Consider the following 22,727-nt stretch of genomic DNA (forward strand, 5'->3'; position numbering starts at 1 on the left):
GGTCGCGTTAACTGCTGCGTCACAAGTGGTAGTGGTGCTGGGTATCAATGCAAGTACTTCTCCCAGCCCGCTCTACGTCCTGGAGCTCCGCTGAGGTCGCCGTCTGCGCCAGGCGTCCGGTAACATGACTCAGGACGGCCCCACCGGCGCTCTTGCATCTACCTCCACAGCCCCGACTGCCGCGGTCTATCCGCCCTTGATCATTAGTGGGCACCAGCGTGATCCCCCCGTGTTCGCTGCACTTCGCGGTGAAGATGTGAAGGACTGGCTCGACAACTATGACCGAGTGAGCTCAACTAATAACTGGACGATCCGGCCGAACTTCGCCGCGTCTCCTGCTACCTCACGGGCGTGGCAAAAACGTGGTTTTTCAATCATGCGATTGATTTCACGGACTGGACCTATTTCAAGCAACAGCTTCGCCAAATTTTCGGCACTCCAGCGCTTCCTTCAGCCCTCGAAAAAAGACACTGGACGCTCGCAACCAACAACTTGGCGAATCTTACACCTCATATATAGAGGATGTGTTTGCTCTTTGTCGCCGCGTCAATCCCTCCATGACCGAACCAGACAGAGTTCGCCATCTACTCAAAGGGATCGGCAGCATCGCCTTCAACGCGTTGGCCATAAAGAACCCGATATCAGTCGCCGACGTTGTTATCAAGTGCCAACGCCTTGAAGAACTTGAGTCTCAGCGGTTGGAGTCGGACAACCCTGAAGACACCACCACCGTCGATCCCTCGTTGCGTGCGATGATTCGGGTTATTATACGAGAAGAGCTGCAGTCTCTTGGCCTCTCAGCAAACCAGGTTCCACCCCACGACTCCGGCACTCTTTTTCGTGACATTATCAAGGAGGAGTTGGCGCCCATGGTTGATCCAGCGTATATGGACTTTCTGGCCCCTAGATTCCAGCCAACGTACGCGCAAGTCACCGCTGGTTCGCCAGGCGTCGTTCAATCGATGTCTGCACACTCGACGCCTGCCAACTTGGCTTCGATGTCTCCTAGTGCGCCTAGCCAACCCTTTCACCCACCATGGCGGTGGGCTCGTCCAGTCTGCTGCGACTACGGATATCGTGGATATATTGCACGCTTTTATCGGAGGCGTCAGCAGGACGAGTGTCGTGGATACGACGCGTGCGAACGGGATGACTGTTCCGCTGGGGCGACTTTACAACGCCCTCCTAACGATCCGCCTTCAGGGGGGTCCCATAAAAGCTGATGCGCGCTTGTATGTCACTTTATGCTGACGAAGGTCCTAGCACGGCCGAAACGTGGACCAGTAAAAATATGCAATTTTCGTATGTGTGCGCCTCATTTCTTCGGCTACATGCACCAGACTTTCACCACTGTCTAATAAATGTCTGTGTGTGTGTGTGCGTGCGCGTGTTCGTGCGTGTGTGTGTGTTCGTGCGTGCGTACGTGCGTGTGCGTGTGTGTGTGTGTGTGTGTGTGTGTGTGTGTGTGTGTGTTTGTGTGTGTGTGTGTGTGTAATAACTTTGTCGATCAAAAGCCAATATAGAGTTTTTGGGTACGCCGTACTTACCCAACCTGAATTAGGTTCGTATACCTGGGGTTTGTGAACTCACAAATCTTATTGCGTAAGCACTTTTTCTTTTCACCGCCTTTGAAATCTGCCCACCATGACCGGTAATTGAATGCGCGTCGACGTGCCGAGCAACGAAAAGCCTTGCCACGGTGGGCTGACGTAGCAGGGGACGTAGCAGTCTCTTCGTTGACAGTGATCTAATTGGCTTCTTCGCCGCAATCTTACTTTCTAGCTTAGAGCTATGTTGATATCAACTTGAAACAGTGCAATAAAAAAGTTATCGGCGTTACGATCATTGAAATTAAGCGGCACTTATTCCAAGCAACTATTTAAGCTACAGATCGCTTTCGTAGGGTTCACTTTCACATTGTTCTGCAAGTGGTTCTTGACGCAGCAATTAGTTTGTCGTTTATATTTTCGAGCATTCTGAAGTGATCACATTCTCACATTATCATACCCTCTGTGAAATGTCGAAGGCTTTTTAATAAGGCTCACCTGGTCAGATGAGAGCGATGTCATTATATGAGTCATACCTGAGAAAACAAAAGAAGCTTTGGAAATCTGAGACATATAGTATGTCCGCTATATTCGCTTCGGTCATTCATTACTACTCAAGTGAATATTTCGCCCTATTAGGACACACGAATATAAGCGCCATGTCTGCATTTACTTAATTTCGCTTTATCTTTCGACACACTTAGGCGAAACTTTTGATGCTGTTATATCACATCTGAGAAAAATCAGGCGTCGCCAACGACTCAAATCTGCATCGCATCTCTCCACGGTGCCTTCCCAGCCGGTTGCTTACCCTGCCAACTCTTATAACCGGGTCGGCGTTGGTCTATATGGGCCCCTTCTAGTGCTGGCGCTAGATAAAAAAGAAAGGTGGTTTGACATGGTGTGCTAAACCACAGCTTTATCTGCCGCGGCAGAGCAATACGTTTCCTCGTTTATCCTGGGTCATTAAGTTCACCCGCATATCACATCTGGTTAATATAGCTGAGCTATTGGCCTGGTGTGCGACCAATGGCGGCGCTGCAAACGGCGCATGTATGACGTCAGAGCGGGGATTAGCGCGCTTTCGTCTGCTACGTAGGCCCAGCGCCGTGTTGAAACCACCGTTGTGGTAAATCTCAACAAAAAAGCAGTTCAATTGTTATCTTGCGTATGGTGGCTACTGATGCTGTTCGAACAACCACGGGACTGCTTTTAACATTCATTTAGAACTACAGCATTTTGTTTCTTAGAACTGCGGCCGCTTGTCTCCGCGGCGAGTGCTGCGCAATGGTGAAGTGTTGCTCTGTGCCTCAGTGTACTTCATCCGCTCGTGAAAAAGGCGTTAGCTTTCACAACACTCTAAGGACCCGAAGCTGAAGAAGGAGTGGATCGTCAAGCTAAGAATGGGAATGCGCCCCACGCCTTCATCGACCGTGTGCAGCAATCACTTCGCGGACAGTGACTTCTGCTACCCACGTACCGTACGCGCCACTCTTAGGTAAGCTTGTGACCACGTTTAAGCGCCTCGCCAATACTTAAGCCGTTTATTGCACGCAGGCTATAAGCATAGGCGACTTACACCAGGTGCGGTGCCGTCCCACAACCTGCCGCGAAGGCCCCTAATAAAACACTCAGTTGCGAGTCAGCGCTGTGGTTTGTCTCCTCTTGTGTCCTCGTCGTCGTTGCGCTAAGTTAAACATGTTCAAGTATTATCACCAACTGGCCCAACTATCAGTTCTTCTAGAAGGAGCCGATGACGCGGCCACCGAATCGCCTCGCACGTAAGCGCGCCTCGTGAGCTCAGCTGAGCGGCGCAGGATATCTGAGACTACGGCTGCATTTGGATGGTACATGTACATACGTATTTTACTTATAAAGACAAGCGCGCGCCTAGCAGAGTGCTTATCATAAAGTCATAAGCGAAACCTGTTGCTGCTGTGTAGTGCACATTCTCTAAAAGTTTTCACCTGAGGCAGTGCAGACACTTTTTTAAAAGCGGAGCTCTTTAAGCTTTTCGTTAGGCTACGTGGCGTGAAACTGGACCCAGCTTGCCTTTGCCACGTTAATCTCTGTCGCCCCGTGCGTGGTATAATCAGCGATTAACTATTTGTTATATTCTAATACCCATGCGACGGCCCTGTGCGGTATTAATAATATGAACTACGACGTAATATCGTTCTCACTGAACCAACATTACGGGACAAACTGCGATCATGGGCATCGGCAGGGGGGTGTGCAACAAGGCGGCACTTGCGCACTTGTTTGCAGGACGAGAGCTGCGACGGTGATGCGATCTCCGTTGACGGCCTCGACCGCGCATTCAACAACGTGGCCTGCGTCGTACACCACCTCGCCCTCGATGAGGCACCGCGACATTTCACGAGCTTTATCTACATACTTGTAGATGCTGGAGAACGGCACGCTTACTGAAATATCGAAAGAAACACCAAACTAATTAATATCGTACGGCAGAAACACGATAACGAGCGAGAACACTCACACATCGTTTCACTTTCTTACCAGCAATGCGGTCGGTGGCATCGGCGCACTCGTAGGCCATCCGGGGGATTTCTTGGCCCTGCCGATTGGGCCGCAACTAAAACAAGTTCAAGATTACACTCGAAAACATTCGTTGTAGGCGTTAGTTGACCGTCGCGAGGCTGTTCGTTCGACAATGTTCCCGCCTGAAGCAGACGATCCGCATACAGGAACAGCGGCTGCTGCAGCGCGGTTGAGAGCGAAGTCCTCGCTCTGACGTCACACGCGAGAGGGCGCCACTCCAAGATCTCGAGGCCAATAGAGACCGTGTATTTTTATTGGGGTTTATTAATAAAGTCATCTAGCTGCATCGACCGTCGTAGCACCAGCAAGTGTAGGAGTCAGCAAGAAGGCAAGCTGGGTACGAGCCACGCAATGACCACAGGGCTTCCCAATTCTCACTTATAATCCATATGGATTATCAGAATACTATCAGAAGCACTACTTGCCAGCTTTCTAGAACTGAAATCGCTTCTCTGCGTGCTTGAAATAAGTATGGGGAAAATTGGGCTACCGCCTAATTACAGGCATTGGAAGATGATGGTATGGCAATTGTAATTGATACTCATCTTACAACCAACAGTTCAAACGACCAAACGCGTCCGTCGATATACCACCGGTAACATCTAACTCTTTAGCCAGGTAGGCAGGTATTTTTCAGCACAATGACACAAGGAACGTTGAAAGGTGAAGTAATTAACGTTTCCGGCGTTTCCTAACAAGTGATCGCAGAAGATCGTGATTGTTTGGTCTTCAGTAAACGTATCATATCTAATGGCTCAACTTAGCCGGTATATTCAGCGACGAGATTCAGAATGCTCGAAAGTGCTACTTAATGTGGATGCATTGTACCTAATCTCTGTGTTGTACTGAATGCTTCTCAAGCGCTAACAGTCCCTTGCTTTACAAGTCGGCTGCCAAATTTCCCGTAGGAACAAAGCTAATCTGAAAAACTAGGAGGACGCTTGAGCTTCGCCTTCAAGAGTAAAACGAGATTGCGTAATCGGGACCGATGCGCATCGCCTTCTCAGCTGCTTCCCTGGCGTCGGTTCTCGGTGCATGCCTCAACCGTGCCGCAAGTAAAGAAACGTATGTGCGCGTAACTTTGGCCGTTTCAAACTATCCTACAATGCCTACTGCAAGTACACTTGTGAAGTGCCCACTACGCCATGATTCTTCGCTTTGCGAATCAGCGAAAGACCCATTACGCGCCCTTAAGGCGCAACACGCGAACCTACACCAGCTCACTTTGTTGATGCTTTTGCTGATGACGATGGTTAAATACGTCTCAGCGCTTTGCAATGGGTGGGCCTTTAAAACACCCACTCGTTGCGCAGTTCACACGCTTTGACGCCTGGCGCGATTCTACGCTTCTGCGGAGCAGTATTATATGCGTTAAGCAGACTCCTTCTACTACATGACATTCATATAGTTTTTGTCCAAAGCACTTTCAAGCAATAGCGTAGCTTTGTTGTAAAATACCTGCCTGGCACGAAGAAGGCCTGGGTTCGGTTCTCACTTGAACCAAATATTTTATTATTTATTTTATTTGCACCTTTCTCGATTTTCTGGTCACGGACAACGTCGATTTTTCGCTTACAACCAACGACGCCGACACCGACGCCAACGCCGGAATTTCTGCGAAACGAGCTTTTTAACGCTCTCGCGTTAACGTACAAGATGACATATTTGCACAAAGTAAGGCCACGTGTTTCCAGAATGAAAAAAAAAAAACAAGAAGTACGGCTGTTTCTAAAAGAATGTCAAGCTATTTTCAGCAGAAACCATGAAGCACTGAGCACGTGACTACTGTAATAAAACTAAGAAATGGCGCAGGGTTCTAGAATCAAAGGCCAATATATTCACTGGCAACAAGAACTATAATAAACGTTCGCCTTGCCGGAGTGCCAATGTTCACAGCTGATGGAGATGTTAACCGGACGGTAGAGGTTAATGAGGTTATTAAGAGTAGGCAATTTACAGGCTACTTTTGTAAAATAGTGAGAGCTAAAGCAGTGTCAACGCACGCGTATTTAAGACACCTAATGAGATTAAGTGGATAGATATAGAGACAGGAGTATATGGTATCATATCAGGTGAAATTTGCATAATAAATATTCGGTGATGTGTCCAGGTTTATCTATCGTTTATTCAGTCCAGTGGTAATCGAAAAAAATGTTGTATGGGCATACATGCACAGTGTACAGAGTGGGCACTTTCACAGTGTTTCTTTTTCTTATTTCAGAATTCACTGCTATCTACGCCAGCCAGAAACACTACTACTACAGTGCTTTCACTGTTTAATTTTCACGAAATTGGAACCTCTATTGCTTATATCAAGCGCTGGCTAGTTATTACTTCTATCCATTATCACATGGAGCGCATCTGTAATATTCGTGCCTTCAACATGTTTTCTTAGATGAATATGCTGACCTTCCATTATAATGTGTTCAGTTGCTTTCGAAGATTTGTTGCAGCAGACCTGCTGTAAATATGTAATTGGGTATGTTTCTGTAGTATGGCCGCCGCAGGAACATCATATGGCCGCTTGTATTATCATAAGAGGTTTGGCTTATGATTTCTTTTTGCCACATTTTTTAATATCCAGGAGTTTCTGCTTTCAATCCTTTGTATTTGACTTGTTGCCTCTGTTTCTCTTTCTTTTTATTGTGACTCGGATATCTACACTTTCGTTATATTGTGCTTGCTTGCCAGCTCCGTTTATCTTTTCCTTCATCACAAGTCCACACTTTTTATGTACAGATACTTGCGCATTCAAGTGGCCCGTTTCGTTGTGCTTCACTTTTAGAAATCTTTCCTCGAAATTACATTTCTTCTGCGCTTCTTGAAGCACGCCTTTTTGGCGTGATCTACTGGTGGCCAGACACTTTTCTGGGCTAGGCTGTCGCACAAAGTGTGGGGCCAGCGACTGCTGCTGCCTGGTCCTCTTAATAGCCAATTGTCATTGTATGGTGCCAAAAGAAGATATACTCCCTCTCGCTGCCATTTGCTGGTGCTCCAAGTAGCTGCCGCGGAACACAGGCCAGGCGCTGACTTGTTGACTTTGAGAAAGCACACCGCTTCTTATTCTTTAAAGTACAGTGCTCACGACATCAAATCTAACATAACTAGTCGAATACTCAATAGCTCGAGATAACCACGTTATGTCGCGATGAATGTGTTCTCTAAAGATGACGTTGGTTGTGATCAACGCGTTCGAATTGAAATTGCGCGCCGATATCACGCAAACTGAGGACGGTGCATACAAAAGTATGTGCGTTACTGAGCCCTAAATTGTCCCGTTTCAATCAGAGAGTTCTGTACTTGCGGTGCGTTTCGATTGTTTCAGTACAGTGTGGGCTACTAATAATACCATGAGATGCTATTTCGCTACGTTTTGAGGAACAATACCATCTAGACAAAATGAAACGAAGTTTAAGCTGTTGTAAAATGTTTTCATTTATTGTGTAATTCCATGCTTGTTGTGTTCTCAAGAAGTGTAGCTTGAAAGCTATGCCAACTCAGGGTCTGTACCTTGATTTGGGTCTTCCCGCAGGCAACTCACTCGCTATGACTTCAGTGATTTTCAAGTTTTTATTCATGAACACCATCTGGGGAAGTTGATAGAACGGTTAGATAAAAAATAGATAGAGAGACACACCACCATACACATAGGTTGAGGCATTTAATGTAACTCAGCTGATAGTCGTATCTATGTCGACCACGTTCATGTCATTAAGAATCGAGGTATGTTTATGGTGTGCCCACGTGGTGTGAGCTGAATTGCATTATATAGTTTTTTTAATTAATAAGCTACCTTTGCCAATTTATGTCGAGTGAGTTTCTCGAAAACCGATAAAGTACACTATAAATTTGGCGTTATTTCTTCCGAATCGCTACACAAGTCCCAGTTGGTGTGCTAACGTCCCGTCGGGATACGTGCAGCTGCAAAATAACGCTACATCGATAAATATTACTGCAAGCTCATTGCACTTAGAAGACGTAGTTAATATCGCTTTTTTGTTTACATCGATTTTATTCAATACCAAGGAGGCTTAGTTGTCTCTTTGCTATGCCGTACGTAACAAGCACACGGTGTTTTCTGGCGTTAAATATTTTTACGTTAATTTCAGGTTTCGGATTTGGTTTATTTTCACGACATTTGCACATTTGTAACAAAGCAGAAATAAAACATTGATGGAAAGAATACTATACTAAAAGCTACAATATCTACAGCTTGACTAGCCCCGCTACCCTCTTGGCACAAATAAAGCAACATGCGGTGCAGAAACAGTTTTAGTCGTAGGCAAAAATTCGAAATCACAATTCAATATCTAAAAAGATGAAAAACACTGAGGACGTCCTATGTACATCAGAAAACAAAACACTCCCCAGTTGAAAAACCCACCAGAGTGTGTTTGGCGTGTTCTGGTGTGTTTTGGTGTTAGCACCAGAACACACTGGTGTGTTCTGGTGGATACACCAGCCTGGTGGGCTGTGTTCTGGTGGGAAAACCGACCCATCGTGGTGTGTTCTGGTTGGATGTGTTCTGGCGGGATGTGTTCTGGTGTGAAAATCGACCCAGTGTGGTGTGTCCTGGTGGGAACGTAGACCCAGTGTGGTGTGTTCTGGTGGAACGTGTTCTAGTGGGGTGCGAACCTAGTGTGGTGTGTTCTGGTGGGAAATGCAGTCATTCACCTAACCTTTTGCACTTAGTATTATCAAGTATGCAGTCACAAACTTGGGCATGCAAACGTTATCCTATTAAAATAAAATTTCACTAAACGCAATGAACGATCGACAGTATGACAACGCTATTATCTTCACCCGGCCCTGCTATCACACTAGCACCAAAGTGAAATTGTAATATTAAAAAAGAGAGCTGGAGACCTTGCCATCTACGCAAAGAACAAAACATATGTTCCATTCCATACACAAGAGGATGCCACTGATCGACTGTATACGGTTCTGTGCCGTGCAGACGAACTATGGAATTGTGAGCTCTGATGTCACAACTGGTGTACAGGTTAAATTAGGTAAGCTTTACGCCTGCATATGTGCAGTACAGAAAATATTTGTGTTAGACGCTTTTTGTGTACCTTGTAGATCTCTAGCATGCCTTTCACTAATTTATCTAGCTATTTACCTAAATAAATATTTATGTATATATATATATATATATATATATATATATATATATATATATATACATATATATATATGCACACACAAAATTAGAAACCTCACGGTACACGGTACAAGACACCATGGTAAGAGAACTGCATAGACTTCATGCACACTCATGCATTGCAAAGCTGACAGTAGTTGATGGGGAACCCATAAAAAGACAAAGAAAGCGATGTCACATTTGCATTTATTCAACGCATCAGCACAGAACAAGTTTTTGTACTTCTAATTGCACTATAGAGACATGGTGAACTGCAGTAGGCATACATGCATGTACATCAATGTCCAATAAAAAAAGAATGCAAAATAATCAAAGTAACAGGGCTATACGTTTGAAAATTTCAGCAATCCCAGAATGTTGTGCCATAAAGTGCTTGATTATATCTGCTATAAAATTTTGAAATTATGCTGTACTCCCATAGGAACATTGGAAATGAAAAGCACATTTGAAATGGAAAGCCAAAAACCAGCTTAAGTAAACCCACTAAAAATTATGAGATATTTCTTATGGCCTCTGTCCTTAAAAGGGTAGGCCCAAAGAAGGAAGGGCGCAACAAGCCAGCTGCCAGTATCGGACATATCACTTCTCAATGTGGCAACCAACCACAGAAATATAAGTTCACTGACAGGCAGAAACAGCATCAGCAAATAGCATCAAAAGAATGTTTCACATGTTTGTTGTTAAGGAACGGTTGCAACTGTAGTTTGTTTTCTGCATATGCATATTTTTCCTGCAAAATGCCAATACTACAAATGTCATACGACAAGGCGGTTAGACAAGCAAGGTGAAGTTGAGGTTTATTTCAGGAAAAAAGCAAAACAAAGAAAGGTACAATTTGCCTAGGGGACCGGCGAAAAGGTATAAAAGCCTGACAAGGCGCCTGCTCCCTGAAAACCTAAAATCCCACCAAAATGACAAAATGCTCAGTGTAAAAAATTAACAGTCAATAATGAAATAAGCATAAATTAGTTGCTACGTGCAGGTCACATGTGTATAAGAAAACAAATAGATGAGTGAATTGGCCCAGGCAATGACATCAGTAAGGCATATATGTGACCAACAAATGAAACAAAGTTTGAGAAAATAAACAAACATGAATGTGACATTACATGACGAAACGTAAGATTTCAATGCATAAGGTTTCAGAAATTAAAAAAACAAAGAAAACAAATACTTTAGAGAATACAAAACAATGATTATGATGACGGTGAATATGTTTATGTAGATAGCATAGGTGTGCGCACAGGAGGGCAGGGGGGGCGGCTGCCCCCCCTATTCACCTAAGAGGGGGGGGGGGTGCAAAGTCAGCCCCATACATTGACATAATAGGCAGGGGGGCGCTGCCACTCGGGGGGGGGGGCAATGTCAGCGCCATACATTGACATAATTGGGAGGGGGTGCTGCGACGAACCTTCGCCCCCCTGAAGGGGAACCCTGCGCACGCCTATGGTAGATAGTAAGTGTGACTGAATCTTACTTTTAAAAATCCTGCATGAGTCTATATCGTCAATCAGAGTAGTTACATTCGGGTGTCAGATCAAGGTTAAACGACAAATATTTCTGTAATAATCTCTGCCTTACTATCACAAGACCCTCGCCAAGTATTGAGTAATTATTTGGCGCATGAGGCACTTGAGTAATTAACAAAAAACAAAAACACCCTGCTGCATGCCTAGGCATGCAGCAGGGGGATTAATAACAAGTGCACTGAAAAAAGGAGACATGCTCACCGATGAAAGAAAGAAAAGGAAAACTGTACATTCTAACCATCATATCAACTGTTGGACAAGGTGCACCATATGAACTTTTGGAGAAACACGTCTCGTACACTAGAAGAATATGGCACACATCTTTTAGTCACCTTCGAAAAGATTCGGCATTTTTGCTACAACGAATGTTCCCCCTCGATTTACAAGAACACACGGTGAAGCCATGCTGCTTTCATGCAGCAAACACTGCCCTACATGTGCTGGTGGATGCTCGATACTGTACATGAAGGGTAAAAAATACTGCTGACAGATAATTTCCTGGCATAACAATAATATGGTCTGAGCGGCTGCACCATACAGTATGGAAACCTCTTGAACAAACCTCTTTAACAATCTCTGAGCAATAAATGCGTCAGACTCCTCGACAGTTTCCTTGAGCAGCATGAAGAGGCTTTTAGAAAGCGGCATGAAATGCCTGATGTATCTCGATGGCAGAATGTCATCGAGACATGGGATGCTGTAATGCAAAAGCCACAATTCTCATTCGGTTGCCTTCCAAAAGGCTCTTTCTGAAACTACAGAGGGCTGCAAGAACATCAAGTGTTGCTGTCCTCACGTGACTTAGACCTACGTCACACTGTGTTTACACATAACCACCAGCTCGATATGAACACCACAAATGTTTTTTTTTAAGGAAGTGGCATTGAAAATGTACTAATTGCATTCCGAGCAACCCCAATAAATTTGTTAGTGTTCTTGACACCAATTTTATTAAGCGCAAGAATACAAAATACTTCTAAAATCTGAGTCAGTACTCCATCACCAATATCTCACATAATTGGTGCTTTACAAGGAACCTTCTGATCTCGCACCTTCAAATATGAGCTTTCAGTGGTTGTAATCCAGTAAGCACATTTTTATTGAATTACGACTCACACAAGCACAAGCTTGCAATCTACTTACAGAGAGGCCAGGAAGCATTACTGCTGAATTTCTTGCCACACAATCAGAGACGTCAGCATCTGGGTTGTCGACTTCAACATCCTCAGGAACCTCTTGACTACATTCCGAATTACCATGGACCTTGCTGACTGTTATAGGAAATTCATCCTGCAGATATGGTTCATCTTCGAGCCCGACATTGTCCTCAGTAAGCTCATCTGAACTTGCCTGCATAGAAAAGAGAGAGACAAAACAGAAGTGAGACGATATTCAGGAGTTATGCATTCATGTTCGATCATCAAGTATAAAAGCCACATAAGCAATTTGTGAAAAAAGCAATAAGCGACACGATAGAGTTAGCTCTCGCCTAGAAGTTGAATCGCACGAGAGTGACAGCTGTTCAATGCTGCCAGTATGAAGGCAGCAAATATGCACCAATGCTGGCATGACATGTGCTCTAACAATTTAAGCATATTTGTTTTTTTTTTGGCCGTTCGCTCCTTCCGTGTGACAACCAGTAGTATGTTACTGATGTACTATTCCAGCTTGGTGCTACTGACTGGTTTCTCAGAAATTCTGGGCAATGAGGGACGTACTATAGATTTCTCCAATTGAGCAATCTAGCAAGAGAAATGAGTGATCTGGTCATGCGACCATCCATTTCGTTGCTTGTCACTGTGACATGCCAAGTAGCGCCAATGGAATTTAGGCTTCTAGCACTCACAATATGACGAGAGGTATGAAACTGGCAATGCTTACAGCAAAGTGGTGCAAGCATAAAGAGATCACAGATGCTGCAATACTGGATAAGTCATAGGAATCATTCATGGTTCTGGCAAGAAAAGCGTATTAATGAATCTTATCTGCTCCAGTTTAATCTCATTACCACCGTCCTTTCGACAGCAGCTCAGCATTTTTAATAACAGGCAAGACTGAATCAAATGGTTGAAACGGGATTTGTAAATGGGATAGCTTTCTAGATGTGAAGATGTACACAGTAGCCCAAACTGAAACAATACAGGCCAGGAATCTTTCTTCCTGTCTCTGCTTGCACTACCAAGCACTACTTCATTAATTTCATTGAATGAGGTACATTTACTCAATGTGGATGCAATGCGGTTTGTATTGTAGCCTCTGCATAGCACTAGTGCGTTAATGTTTTATGAAGACAGGCAGTAACTGATTTTCTTCGTGGAAATGTGTGCCTCATTTCTTTTGTCGCAAACTGCAAGTACATGGGACATTCCTAACGCACCTTGACAACATTTGGGTCCTAGATTTGCTGTTCATAAATAACAACGGTTCCACTCTGGCACTTTTGAAAGGCCATGCAGTCGATGGCCGTCAAAAAGCCACAACTCTATCGACTCAGTGCACTTGTCACGCTGCTGCTACATGGCAGTTTTGAACGACCGTTGAGGGTTTGAGGCTTTTCTGGAACAGATAGTGTGGCACTGTGGATCTTTATTTTCATTTACATGTCACCGAAAGTTCAACAGTATAAATCCTCATAAAGGCACAAATGTGTCTGTCACTTTTCTTTAAACGATTCAATCAACTGTTTATACGTAGTTATGAATGCATATTTAGTATACCTACTGACAGCCCCCTAAGCATTGTTCCCCACCAACCCAACCACTCCCTCCCCTCTTACATATACAGGCACCTACCACCCCGCCCCCGTGTTGTTTTAGCAACCTCCTCCTCCTCCTCCCCCCCCCCCCCCCCCCCCCGTCATTTCGAAGTTATGGGTAAAACACTGCTGGCACCGCGCGCCCCGCTTCTACATCGATGTGAAACAGTTACAAAGTTAAACGAGGATTGCATCGCCCCGCGGTGGAAAGCTGTGATATCAGTCATTTACAGCGAAAGAAGCTCTTGCCTCAGATAAGCACGAACAGAGCGGCTGCATGTGCGAATTGATATTGATAACGCCGGGCTCTGAGAGTCATTTCAAGATATCACAACTTACCTGTGAAGCATCTAGAGCAGCAGACGATTCTTTCTTCTGGCTCCACACAATCTGTAGGGGAACTTTGACGATGTAGTCGGCTTCTAAATAGAACCGAAAGCGCCGTTTCTGAGGCGGGACCGACCACCACGACGGGGCCATGGGTGCGCGGGGGCCCAGGGCCCAGGGCCGTCACTTCAACAGCTGCGCTGTAGTGAAAGAACTACGATCTACGATCATCACATTGTAATTCACCACGTCGTACACACGCCGTTGTTAAACCCCGCCGCCGAGCTGCTTTGGTGGCGAAGTCGGTTAGCACTCAGCGCGGCAGTTCGTGGTGCTGAACGTCGTGGGTTCGTAACCGCGCATTGTAGTTTTTTTTTCTTTTTTTTTAGTGTTTTCGTTTCTAGTTTTGAAACATTGCGTCAAGATTATCATGACTTCTCCGAAGGAACCGTAACTTTACTTTTTAAAAGAAAACCAAGCGGAAGGCTGCTGCAGCAGTACACTGTAGCTGCAACCGTACTCAAGACGCGATACATTGTTTCATTGCATCGCATATGAATGGGACGCTGACATGACATTTCCGACCACTGATTTATTACGTTGAGAACGCACTCTAGCAATAAACACTTGAAAAAATAGCGACAATCCTCAGAACGCCGTTGATATAGCATGTTTTATAGAAACAGTTTCGGTTTCGATCGAAACCGGGACTGGTAGTATAAAAGCTGTGATAATATAATAAATTATTAGCAGCGATTTGAGGTTTGTGATCACTTTATTTGTGAATTAGAGCTCCTAAACTTTCAACTAAAGCAACAAAGTTAATGGTTGAAGAAGATATCATGCCACTACGCCTTTAGTTAGCGGCAAAACATTCATTTTGACGCCACTGCTAGCAACACTGGCATTGTTTTTTTTTTATTCCGTCGAGGATTTTCCGTGCGTGAACGATCGCCCGCTTGTGAAAAGTTAGTGCGACGCAGTGTTTCGTCTACGTAAGATACCACTTTCACAAGAACAAAAAGGTTATAAGTGCGAAGAGCGTGCCGTGCGGTGGTTTAACTGCAAGGACGTTGACGACTTCACCCCTGGGGATGTCTTCAGTGCTTACTGGGAGCGGCGATGAGAAGACCAAAGTCGGCTCTACGACACCGTGCTTCTGCATATGACAGGTGATGTAAAATTCTTCATTACATGGGGCACACATTCTGTGCGTATGTTTAAAATCTCTTCTTGCACGTGCGGAGTCGAAGAAGAGCTTAAACTTCAATCTGGCTGCGCATGTTCAACTTTTTTCCCCCACACTCGCCTTTGTGCTGAACCACGCCGTTATAACTCCATGTCATGTCCCAGCGCTGGCCGACCGCTATCTACATGTAGCCTATTTACTATTCTGTAGTATGTAGTACTTTACGCCGAGCTGCCGTCGCCGCGTGAGTGTGTACCAGCGAATGCTATGCCTTGCACAGTGTTGAAATCCTGAGTTAGGGCAATATTATAGATTTAACGTTAATTGCTACCGTGGAACCATGATTTGCACAGATTTTTTTTAAATCCACGATGTGAATCTGTGATAGTATACAGGTGACTACCGCAGTTCTTTGCCACGTGGTATTTTCGAAATGCATGGATCTAGACGGGTGCGAGCAAGTGATGCTCTCTTATGCGCTGCAGCATAGTGCTCAGGCTTCAGGAAGAGGCCGAAACAAGCGTGCGGCCTGGGAAGCTCGAAGCTTACCAGCTTATACATTTTTTTAGCGAAATCTTTGTCAACATGGCATTACACCCATCTTCACTAACCAGAGGTCGTGCTCTTGAATTCGTGTATTCTTCATGATGCTGTGCTTTAAGATTGGTCTTCAGGGCATAGCTTGACAGTGGTCCTGGTGGAAGCTTTCCCACATGTATTTATGCAAATGTGTGCTAATCATCATAATTACTTTCTGATAAGTGTGACTTAATTGTAATATTGCACTACTGCTAGTTGGAATCATAAGTGTATAAACAAAATTGTTTATTTTTCTGTCACAATTGACACATAGTGCATGGTTCCCATTGCATGTTTGCATAGTTTTGTGTGACTGTGTTGGCTTGTATTGTCAACTGACTTATTTATCGATTATGACGTGTCACTTTTATTCACAGTCCAAAGAAGAAATGGACCAATGTTTCAATGCATACGGAACAAAAAAAAAAAGATACGCCGACCAGCCCAAACAAACATTTATGACGTCTCGGCTTTCAGCACGCAAGCCTTGATCACAATGAATGCATCACCAGAAGTGCTTCGTTTAAATGGGCTTGAGTAATCACTGCAAAGGCTGTGCGTAGATGGGGTTTCAATTTCCGTCGTTAAGATTAACTCTCTTGCAAGTGGTCTGTATGATAAGTGATTCTATATGTCGCCGAGATGCTGCCATATTTTCTATTGTGACGATTTTTGCGTTGTCTCAATCAATCTTGTGGTCATTCATCACGGCGTGTTCAGCTAAAGCGTTGTTGTGGACGCTCTTATTTTTTGTCACAAGCGTGCTGCTGCAGACGCTTCTTGTAGTTTCCTGACTCTCCGATGTAAACACTCTTGCAGTCTGCCAAGGTATCTAGTAAACTACACTGGGGAATTGCTCCCTGGGCAGGCGGTCCTTCACTCTTACAAGTTGATGGCGCATCTTTTTGGGTGAAATGTGTGCCACATACATGTCATACTCACGTCGGACATGTGCCAAACATTCGCTTGTTGCAGAAATATGCATTACAGGGGCTCGCTTCATAGACGCGGGGGCCAGCAGGGAGGAGGTGCGTCAAGGTGTCATTGTCATGACAGCTGAATTTCACCTCTGTGCACTCCGCTTTCAACAAGAGGGCTGTTGTCACCACGCTGCTGCAGCGTGCCAAAAGATTGGGCTCAAAGCCACATGATGCAGGCATGCAAAGGTACGGGATGACCTCGCTCACTGTAGATACCCTAGGCACTTTACCAGTGCAATAGACTGTCAACTGTCATGACGGGTACGCACTTACGCGCCTGCTTCCTGCTGGCCCCCGTACCGTATATTTCTTGAACAAACGAATGTTTGGCACATGTCCTACGTGAGTACGACATGCACATGGCACAGATTCCACCCGAAAGTTCGTGCCATCAACTTATGAGAGTGAAGGATCACCTGCCCAGGGAGCGTTTCCCCAGTGTAGTTTACTAGGTACCTTGAGCAGACTGCAAGGGTGTTCACAGCTGAGTCAGGAAACTGCAAGAAGTGTATGCAACAGTATGCCTGTGATGTAAGTAATACAAGCATTCGCAACAAAGCTTCAGCAGAACACGCCGTGATGAATGACTACAAGATTGATTAAACCAACGCAAGAATCGTCACAACAGAAAAAGTGACAGCATCTTGGCTACGTATGGAATCGTTTATCATGCAGACCACTTCTAAAAGAGTTAACCTTAACAACAGAAATCTAAACGTGATCAATGCGAGGTCTTTGCAGCAATTTCTCAAACCTATTCAAATGAACCGCTTCTGCTGATGCATTCATTGTTGCAAGGCTTCCGTGCTCAAAGCCGAAACATGATAAACGTTTGTTTGGTCTGGTCGGCATCTCTTTTTGTTTCAAATGTACGGTACCAGCCACACGGGATTCCTTCACGCTGCCGACTTCCATGTCAACACAAAGAGTGCAGAAACCGCAACAGAAGGTGAGGTAATAGGAAAGCTGTATATCTTCTTTTGCTTCGAAAGCTTTTCAGATACAGCGCCCTAGCATCCTTGGTTCTTACATAACTCATATTATGTGTAGCATCTGGAATACTGTACTCTATGTCAATAGTTTCTTGCTGCACTGGGGAAGCCGCAGGATTCATTTGCGGACAGAAATGCCAAATGTTCCTAAATATGCATTAATTTATGCCATGTCATCAGCTCAACGTCTGCTTGCCATGTTGTCTGTGCCTCCTATGTGCTTAGTGAATTGACACAGCAAATATTTGGCATTTTAACCATAAACTGTGTTTACATGAACGTGGCAGTAGGGCCTTGCTTCACATATACATTTTCTCAGCAGTTTCCTGCAGCTTCCTTAGATTTTAAGGACAAACACTTTGCACACAAGCGTAAAAAGACATCGAAACACATGAGCATAAAGGTATGTGCTAGCGCAATTACATGTCGTGACACCAGGTGCCCTCTTTTTCAGAGGGCTCTAAAATGCACTTTGGCACACGCCTGGCAGTCTCATAACGTCTTGCATTCGCCTTCACAACTTGATGCCTTTCATGTCCTGCACAACAGGATTGCGTTTCTTCAAAATCAGTCACATTTGTGCGCCATGAATGGGAAGCATGGAGTGATGTTTTGTCTTCTGTATCTGGACCCATGTGGATGGCGCCAGCGAAGAATGGCAAAAATAAGGAAAACCTGTGCCACTCACACAATATTTCATCCATGTGAATACAAACTTTTAATCATTTTTTAATTAGCAGTTATCGTCTACTAGTGAAGTGTTGCCAGCTGAAGTGTGCAAGCTTCTCCATGTCTTGACACCACCCCCCTTCATGTGCTTCTTGTGTCACTGATCATGGACACCTAATTTTCAGATGCTGTCACCATTGCCAAATTTTACGAAACATTAAGATCACAGAGGCGCATCTCAGTTGAGAAAGGTTTGAGGGCTTTCACAGCAGGTGCCATGCCACTTTGAGGCTGTGTTGTTGCCATGCTGAATGATTCTTTAAAGTACTGACATTTGACTACTGAAACCTCATATTAATTTCAGAGTTCATTGAAAGTGGCATGGTTGAGATGTCCGCCAAGAACCGAATCCTGGTTAGGGAACGAGAGCGCGATGCGAACACTGCCCGATTACGCTGTGGCGCCCAAGACTTGAAGGCGAAGGTCAAGCGTTCTCCAAGTGTTTTTAAGCATTGTTGGTAGGGTGAGATAGTAAACAGATAATAATAAGAAAATCCTAATAAATTACTTAGGTTGCTTTGCAGAAACTGTGTGGGAGCAGAGCTAAGCCATTTTCTGAATACCCATGCAGGCCACTTGCCACTTCGTTGCAAAGGAGACTCCTGAGGAGGCGTTTTGTGGATGACACGGCCTGTTCGAGCCTTCCATTGTGGGATGAACAGTTATTCCCATCATTAGAGCCTTCACCAAATGAGATTGGAGGTGTGTACTGCTTTCTTTTTTCGCTCTAAGTATTATTCCAACCTGTAGTTATAGTACCAACGAAGGTTAGTAGGCACTTAACGTTCGTTACATATATGGTGCGAACGACGCAGTGAATGTATCTCATTTCCCCAAATGCCGACTACACTTTCTAGTGTACTCTTTAAATATCAGAACCTCACACTGTACTCGTCTACAGTGTCGATGGACGTTGATTACAAATGCATCTGTGAATCATAGACCGCTCCTGCACTTCATGGGCAACCGAGTTGTATTTTTTTTTCATTTATGCCGTAAGGCGCACTGGCGCCAAAAAAATAAAAGCTAGGTGACGCTTTTGAGCCGCTCAGCTGGTCCAGCAGTGGGACAGATGGAAATCGTCGGGAGGCCGTCGCAACTAAACACTGAAGTTCGTTATTGAATTGCGCAATAACATGTTGCACCTTACCAAATTCACTGTGTCGAAGTCCTGGCATGGCGCAAGCAGAAAGCTACAGCACGAGGCCCGTGCACTCGTCGCGGCGGCTGCTGCGGCATACGCACTTTTCCCATAAGCGCTTGCGCGTCGGTTGGTGGCACTCTTGTGCTTGAAAAAGGTCTATTGCTTTTAAAGGTCATAGTGGCTAAGCGCAATTGGCAAGCACAAGAGTGTTCATAACACCAAATGCTCCACTGGAAAGGTATCTCTTGCAATTCAATACGTCACGTTCATATCAGTACATAAAAAGTAATCGTTGAATAAATGTGAATTCAGTGTTCCGGCACATGCTGCTCATGATAGTACGTCGTATACAACACAATAATGCATGCCGATACCGTCGTGCTGTACCCTCGTACTATGCCGCCAAACTGCTACATCTGATATGCATCCACATGGTAATACCTGCGCTGACTGTGTTATTCCTTTCACATTTCATGTGTAGAGATACATGCAGGGTTGTTCAGATTTATGCAGTATTTATGAATTAAGAATGCGGTTGTACGTTCTTTTCGAGTCATGCTCCCACGGCGCCAATGAGCAGCGGGCGACCAAACAGCCAACTTGCTCGACGCTTGCACACATTTCCCATAGTGCCTGCGAGGCATTCTGGGATTGCTTGAAAAGGTCTATTGAGCAGCTGTGAAAAATTCATTCAGTGGTCTTCCTGTATCATAACAGCACTATTTTTTTCTGTGTTCATTTGTAGGTGCCATGGGTCCTCGAACAGTAACATATATAAATGGGTGCAGACATCCTATCCTATTGCATGCTTTCACAGTAATGCAGCAGCTTGGTCTTGAAGTAGTGCGTGTGTGCAGCTGTGGTAAAATTTTGTTTTGGTTACAGTTCAGTACCACTAATGATGTGCATATTTGCTGCTCCGACCACTTATGTCACAAGCGGTCTATGCTGTAATGTCTCTGCCAAAGTGGTCATCTTTAACAGTATGCGGCACAGTGCAAAGTTATTGAATATAAATTTGATGTAGAAGTGGTTTGAATTCATTCAAAGCTCACTGTCGTGCTTTTTTTTTTATCTCACTTGCCTCAGTCTAGCAAAAGCACGTGTATCCATGGCACCTACAGAATCTAAACAAATGTTTGGAACATAGGTGCAACACTGAGCAAACATTGGCATCATTTTCTGAACAGTTGCTGACGTTGCAAAATATTTTCTTTGCGCTCTTACATTTACAGGTACAATAATAACTTTTCTAATTTACTAAATGGTGGAGCCTGAATTCTAACAGTTTAGCATTTGTTGATTTTGCTCCATGAACAGGTTCAGCACAGTGTTGCTACGGCAGCAACAACTGCGCCTGCTACTGAGTCTGCTGCCACCTCATATCCTGCAGCCACACCAACTAAATGTGCTGCCTCTTCTGGTCCTGCAGCCTTAGCAGTCACACTGCTTTCTACCTCTGATGCTGACATGTCGCAGTGTTCGTTCAGCAAGAATGAACAGCTAAGATAATCAAGGATCCACAAGGAGTATTATAGGTGCGTAGCCTATCATGATAATAACTAGTAACAAGAGTGCTTATTTGGGCCAGTCTGTACATGTCCATAAGAAATGAGAAACAGCATGAACCACAGGATGACAGGACAGAGATGAACTAAGCGCTGTTCTGTTCGGACTACGTTTACAGTGCAAGTATGTCAGTGCTAAGTCCATATCTATGCTTTTGTCTTGTGGTTCGCGCTGTTGCTTGTTTTCTTTGAGCTAGTAACAAGATGTGGACTTGAGCTAGTCGGTAAATAGCTGCGTGCGAAGGCATAGGATGTGTTTTGCGTCTTGTTTCTTTTGCAATAACTAGTCTGTGCCGAGTTTCAGCTTACCTAACCAAGCAACAATAATGTGTGGGTGCAGAGTATGTTAATTGCCAGTTCTTGCACAGTCAGTCTGCATGCGGCCTGATAATCACGTTGTCTCGACAAAACCCTAAAAATAATGCTGCTGTGGTAAGAGCGACAACAATGCAAAAAAAATTGTAAGAGGTGCTGGTAGTAACCTTTGCTAGCTACTGCTGCATGAGTTATGCTGATAATCTGTGCCCAGCCTTTACCGAAAGGTATACTTCAGCTTTCAGAAGCTGAACTTACTTTTCGAGGATGGCTTATCTTTCTATTCAAAAGGAACATCATGTGAGCTACTGGCATTCACAGTGCGTGCGGCGAGCTGGGTCAACACAAGCTAGATGGTGTTGCCACTGTAGTTCATCATTCACCGTGGTCATGAAGCGATACAATGCTGAATTGTAGCTTAAAATCTGTGCGGAGGCGTTGATACTCATTCGGTAACTGATCGCACTTGCTGGAATGAGGGCATTGGTGTGTGAGGCACATTCAAAGTGCAGCTGCAGCACGGCACCCTGAAATATTTCTTAATCCACAGCAGCTCTGCCACGCTTGTGACATAGAGTGAACGTTACAAGGAGTAGCGAAATGAAATTACTGCTCGCCGCAACCGATGCAGACAACCGCATTGTTGCTGTTGACCACTCATTATGGTGGATTACTCTTTGTGAATGCATGCCGGCGATGGGTAACCGAATAAGAATGAAGCTACTGTTGCCACAAGAGATGATACTATTTACGCATTCGTAGAAGGTCATTGCTCAATTTGAAGACGCGGCAGTCAGTAACATACAACAGGCATCAAAAATTTTCAAGGTGGTGGCCTTAGAACCTCCCAAGCAACCCCTGTAAATCCCTTGCTGGGCCAGTGAACACAGTCCATCATGTTTTCTTTTGTGTATTTTGCCAATTATGAAAGCTGTACTTGTGTTTTTCAAACTTTAACTCTTTCCCAATTACTTTTATAGATAGCAATTCTGAGAGCCCATTCTCACTTCTTAGCAAAAGAAAAGCATTTTTTTCCTGTTTAAAAGCTGGCTAAGAAATGGCGAGGCCTTTACGATACTGAGTGCATCACTTTGCAGTTTTTATCATTTATGTACTATTTGACAACTTTCAATTGCACAAGCCATTTTGATAATAATTTCTCACAGCACTTGAAGCACAAAATCTGAGAATATATAATACTAATGGACTGCTTATTTTGACTGTTGACTAATATGTATGATTGCATCAGTGTTCACCAAACCTGAAATTGCAGTGTGATAAACTATAAGGTGTACCTCGCAAGGCATTATTAACTGGTCAATTATAATAGAGCTGAAACCTGGAGAA

General features: G+C 44.5%; 2 protein-coding genes across 3 annotated transcripts; one reads left to right on the forward strand and one right to left on the reverse strand.

The window, feature by feature from the left end:
- Positions 1-9,812: 9,812 nt before the first annotated feature.
- Positions 9,813-14,180, reverse strand: LOC119373531 (uncharacterized). 2 transcript variants are annotated; one of them, XM_037643581.2, is made up of 3 exons: positions 13,897-14,180; positions 11,946-12,152; positions 9,813-11,499 (listed from the first exon to the last, which is right to left on the reverse strand). In XM_037643581.2, exons 1-3 carry the CDS (start codon positions 14,035-14,037, stop codon positions 11,482-11,484), a joined length of 366 nt encoding a protein of 121 aa, XP_037499509.1. In that variant the 5' UTR covers positions 14,038-14,180; the 3' UTR covers positions 9,813-11,481. The 2 variants fall into 2 exon arrangements, with proteins under 2 accessions (XP_037499509.1, XP_049276457.1); XM_049420500.1 differs by lacking the exon at positions 9,813-11,499 and having other exon boundaries at positions 11,533-12,152; positions 13,897-14,179.
- A 3,051-nt stretch (positions 14,181-17,231) lies between these two features.
- Positions 17,232-21,031, forward strand: LOC119373585 (uncharacterized). Its single transcript, XM_049420501.1, has 3 exons — positions 17,232-17,581; positions 18,925-19,055; positions 20,818-21,031. Exons 1-3 carry the CDS (start codon positions 17,412-17,414, stop codon positions 20,862-20,864), a joined length of 348 nt encoding a protein of 115 aa, XP_049276458.1. The 5' UTR covers positions 17,232-17,411; the 3' UTR covers positions 20,865-21,031.
- The last annotated feature ends 1,696 nt before the right edge of the window (positions 21,032-22,727 follow it).

Source organism: Rhipicephalus sanguineus, chromosome 11 (genome assembly GCF_013339695.2).
Source record: "Rhipicephalus sanguineus isolate Rsan-2018 chromosome 11, BIME_Rsan_1.4, whole genome shotgun sequence".
Taxonomy (NCBI): Eukaryota; Metazoa; Arthropoda; class Arachnida; order Ixodida; family Ixodidae; genus Rhipicephalus; species Rhipicephalus sanguineus.

Bases quoted from the DNA above. Each gene is read 5' to 3' on its own strand.
- LOC119373531 (XM_049420500.1), bottom strand. From the start codon at position 14,037: ATGGCCCCGTCGTGGTGGTCGGTCCCGCCTCAGAAACGGCGCTTTCGG. The intron at 12,153-13,896 runs GTAAGTTGTGAT...TTTTCTATGCAG, and splicing joins CTGCTCTAGATGCTTCACAG to GCAAGTTCAGATGAGCTTAC.
- LOC119373585 (XM_049420501.1), top strand. From the start codon at position 17,412: ATGCATTCATTGTTGCAAGGCTTCCGTGCTCAAAGCCGAAACATGATA. The intron at 17,582-18,924 runs GTGAGGTAATAG...ATACCCATGCAG, and splicing joins TGCAGAAACCGCAACAGAAG to GCCACTTGCCACTTCGTTGC. The intron at 19,056-20,817 runs GTGTGTACTGCT...CTCCATGAACAG, and splicing joins TTCACCAAATGAGATTGGAG to GTTCAGCACAGTGTTGCTAC.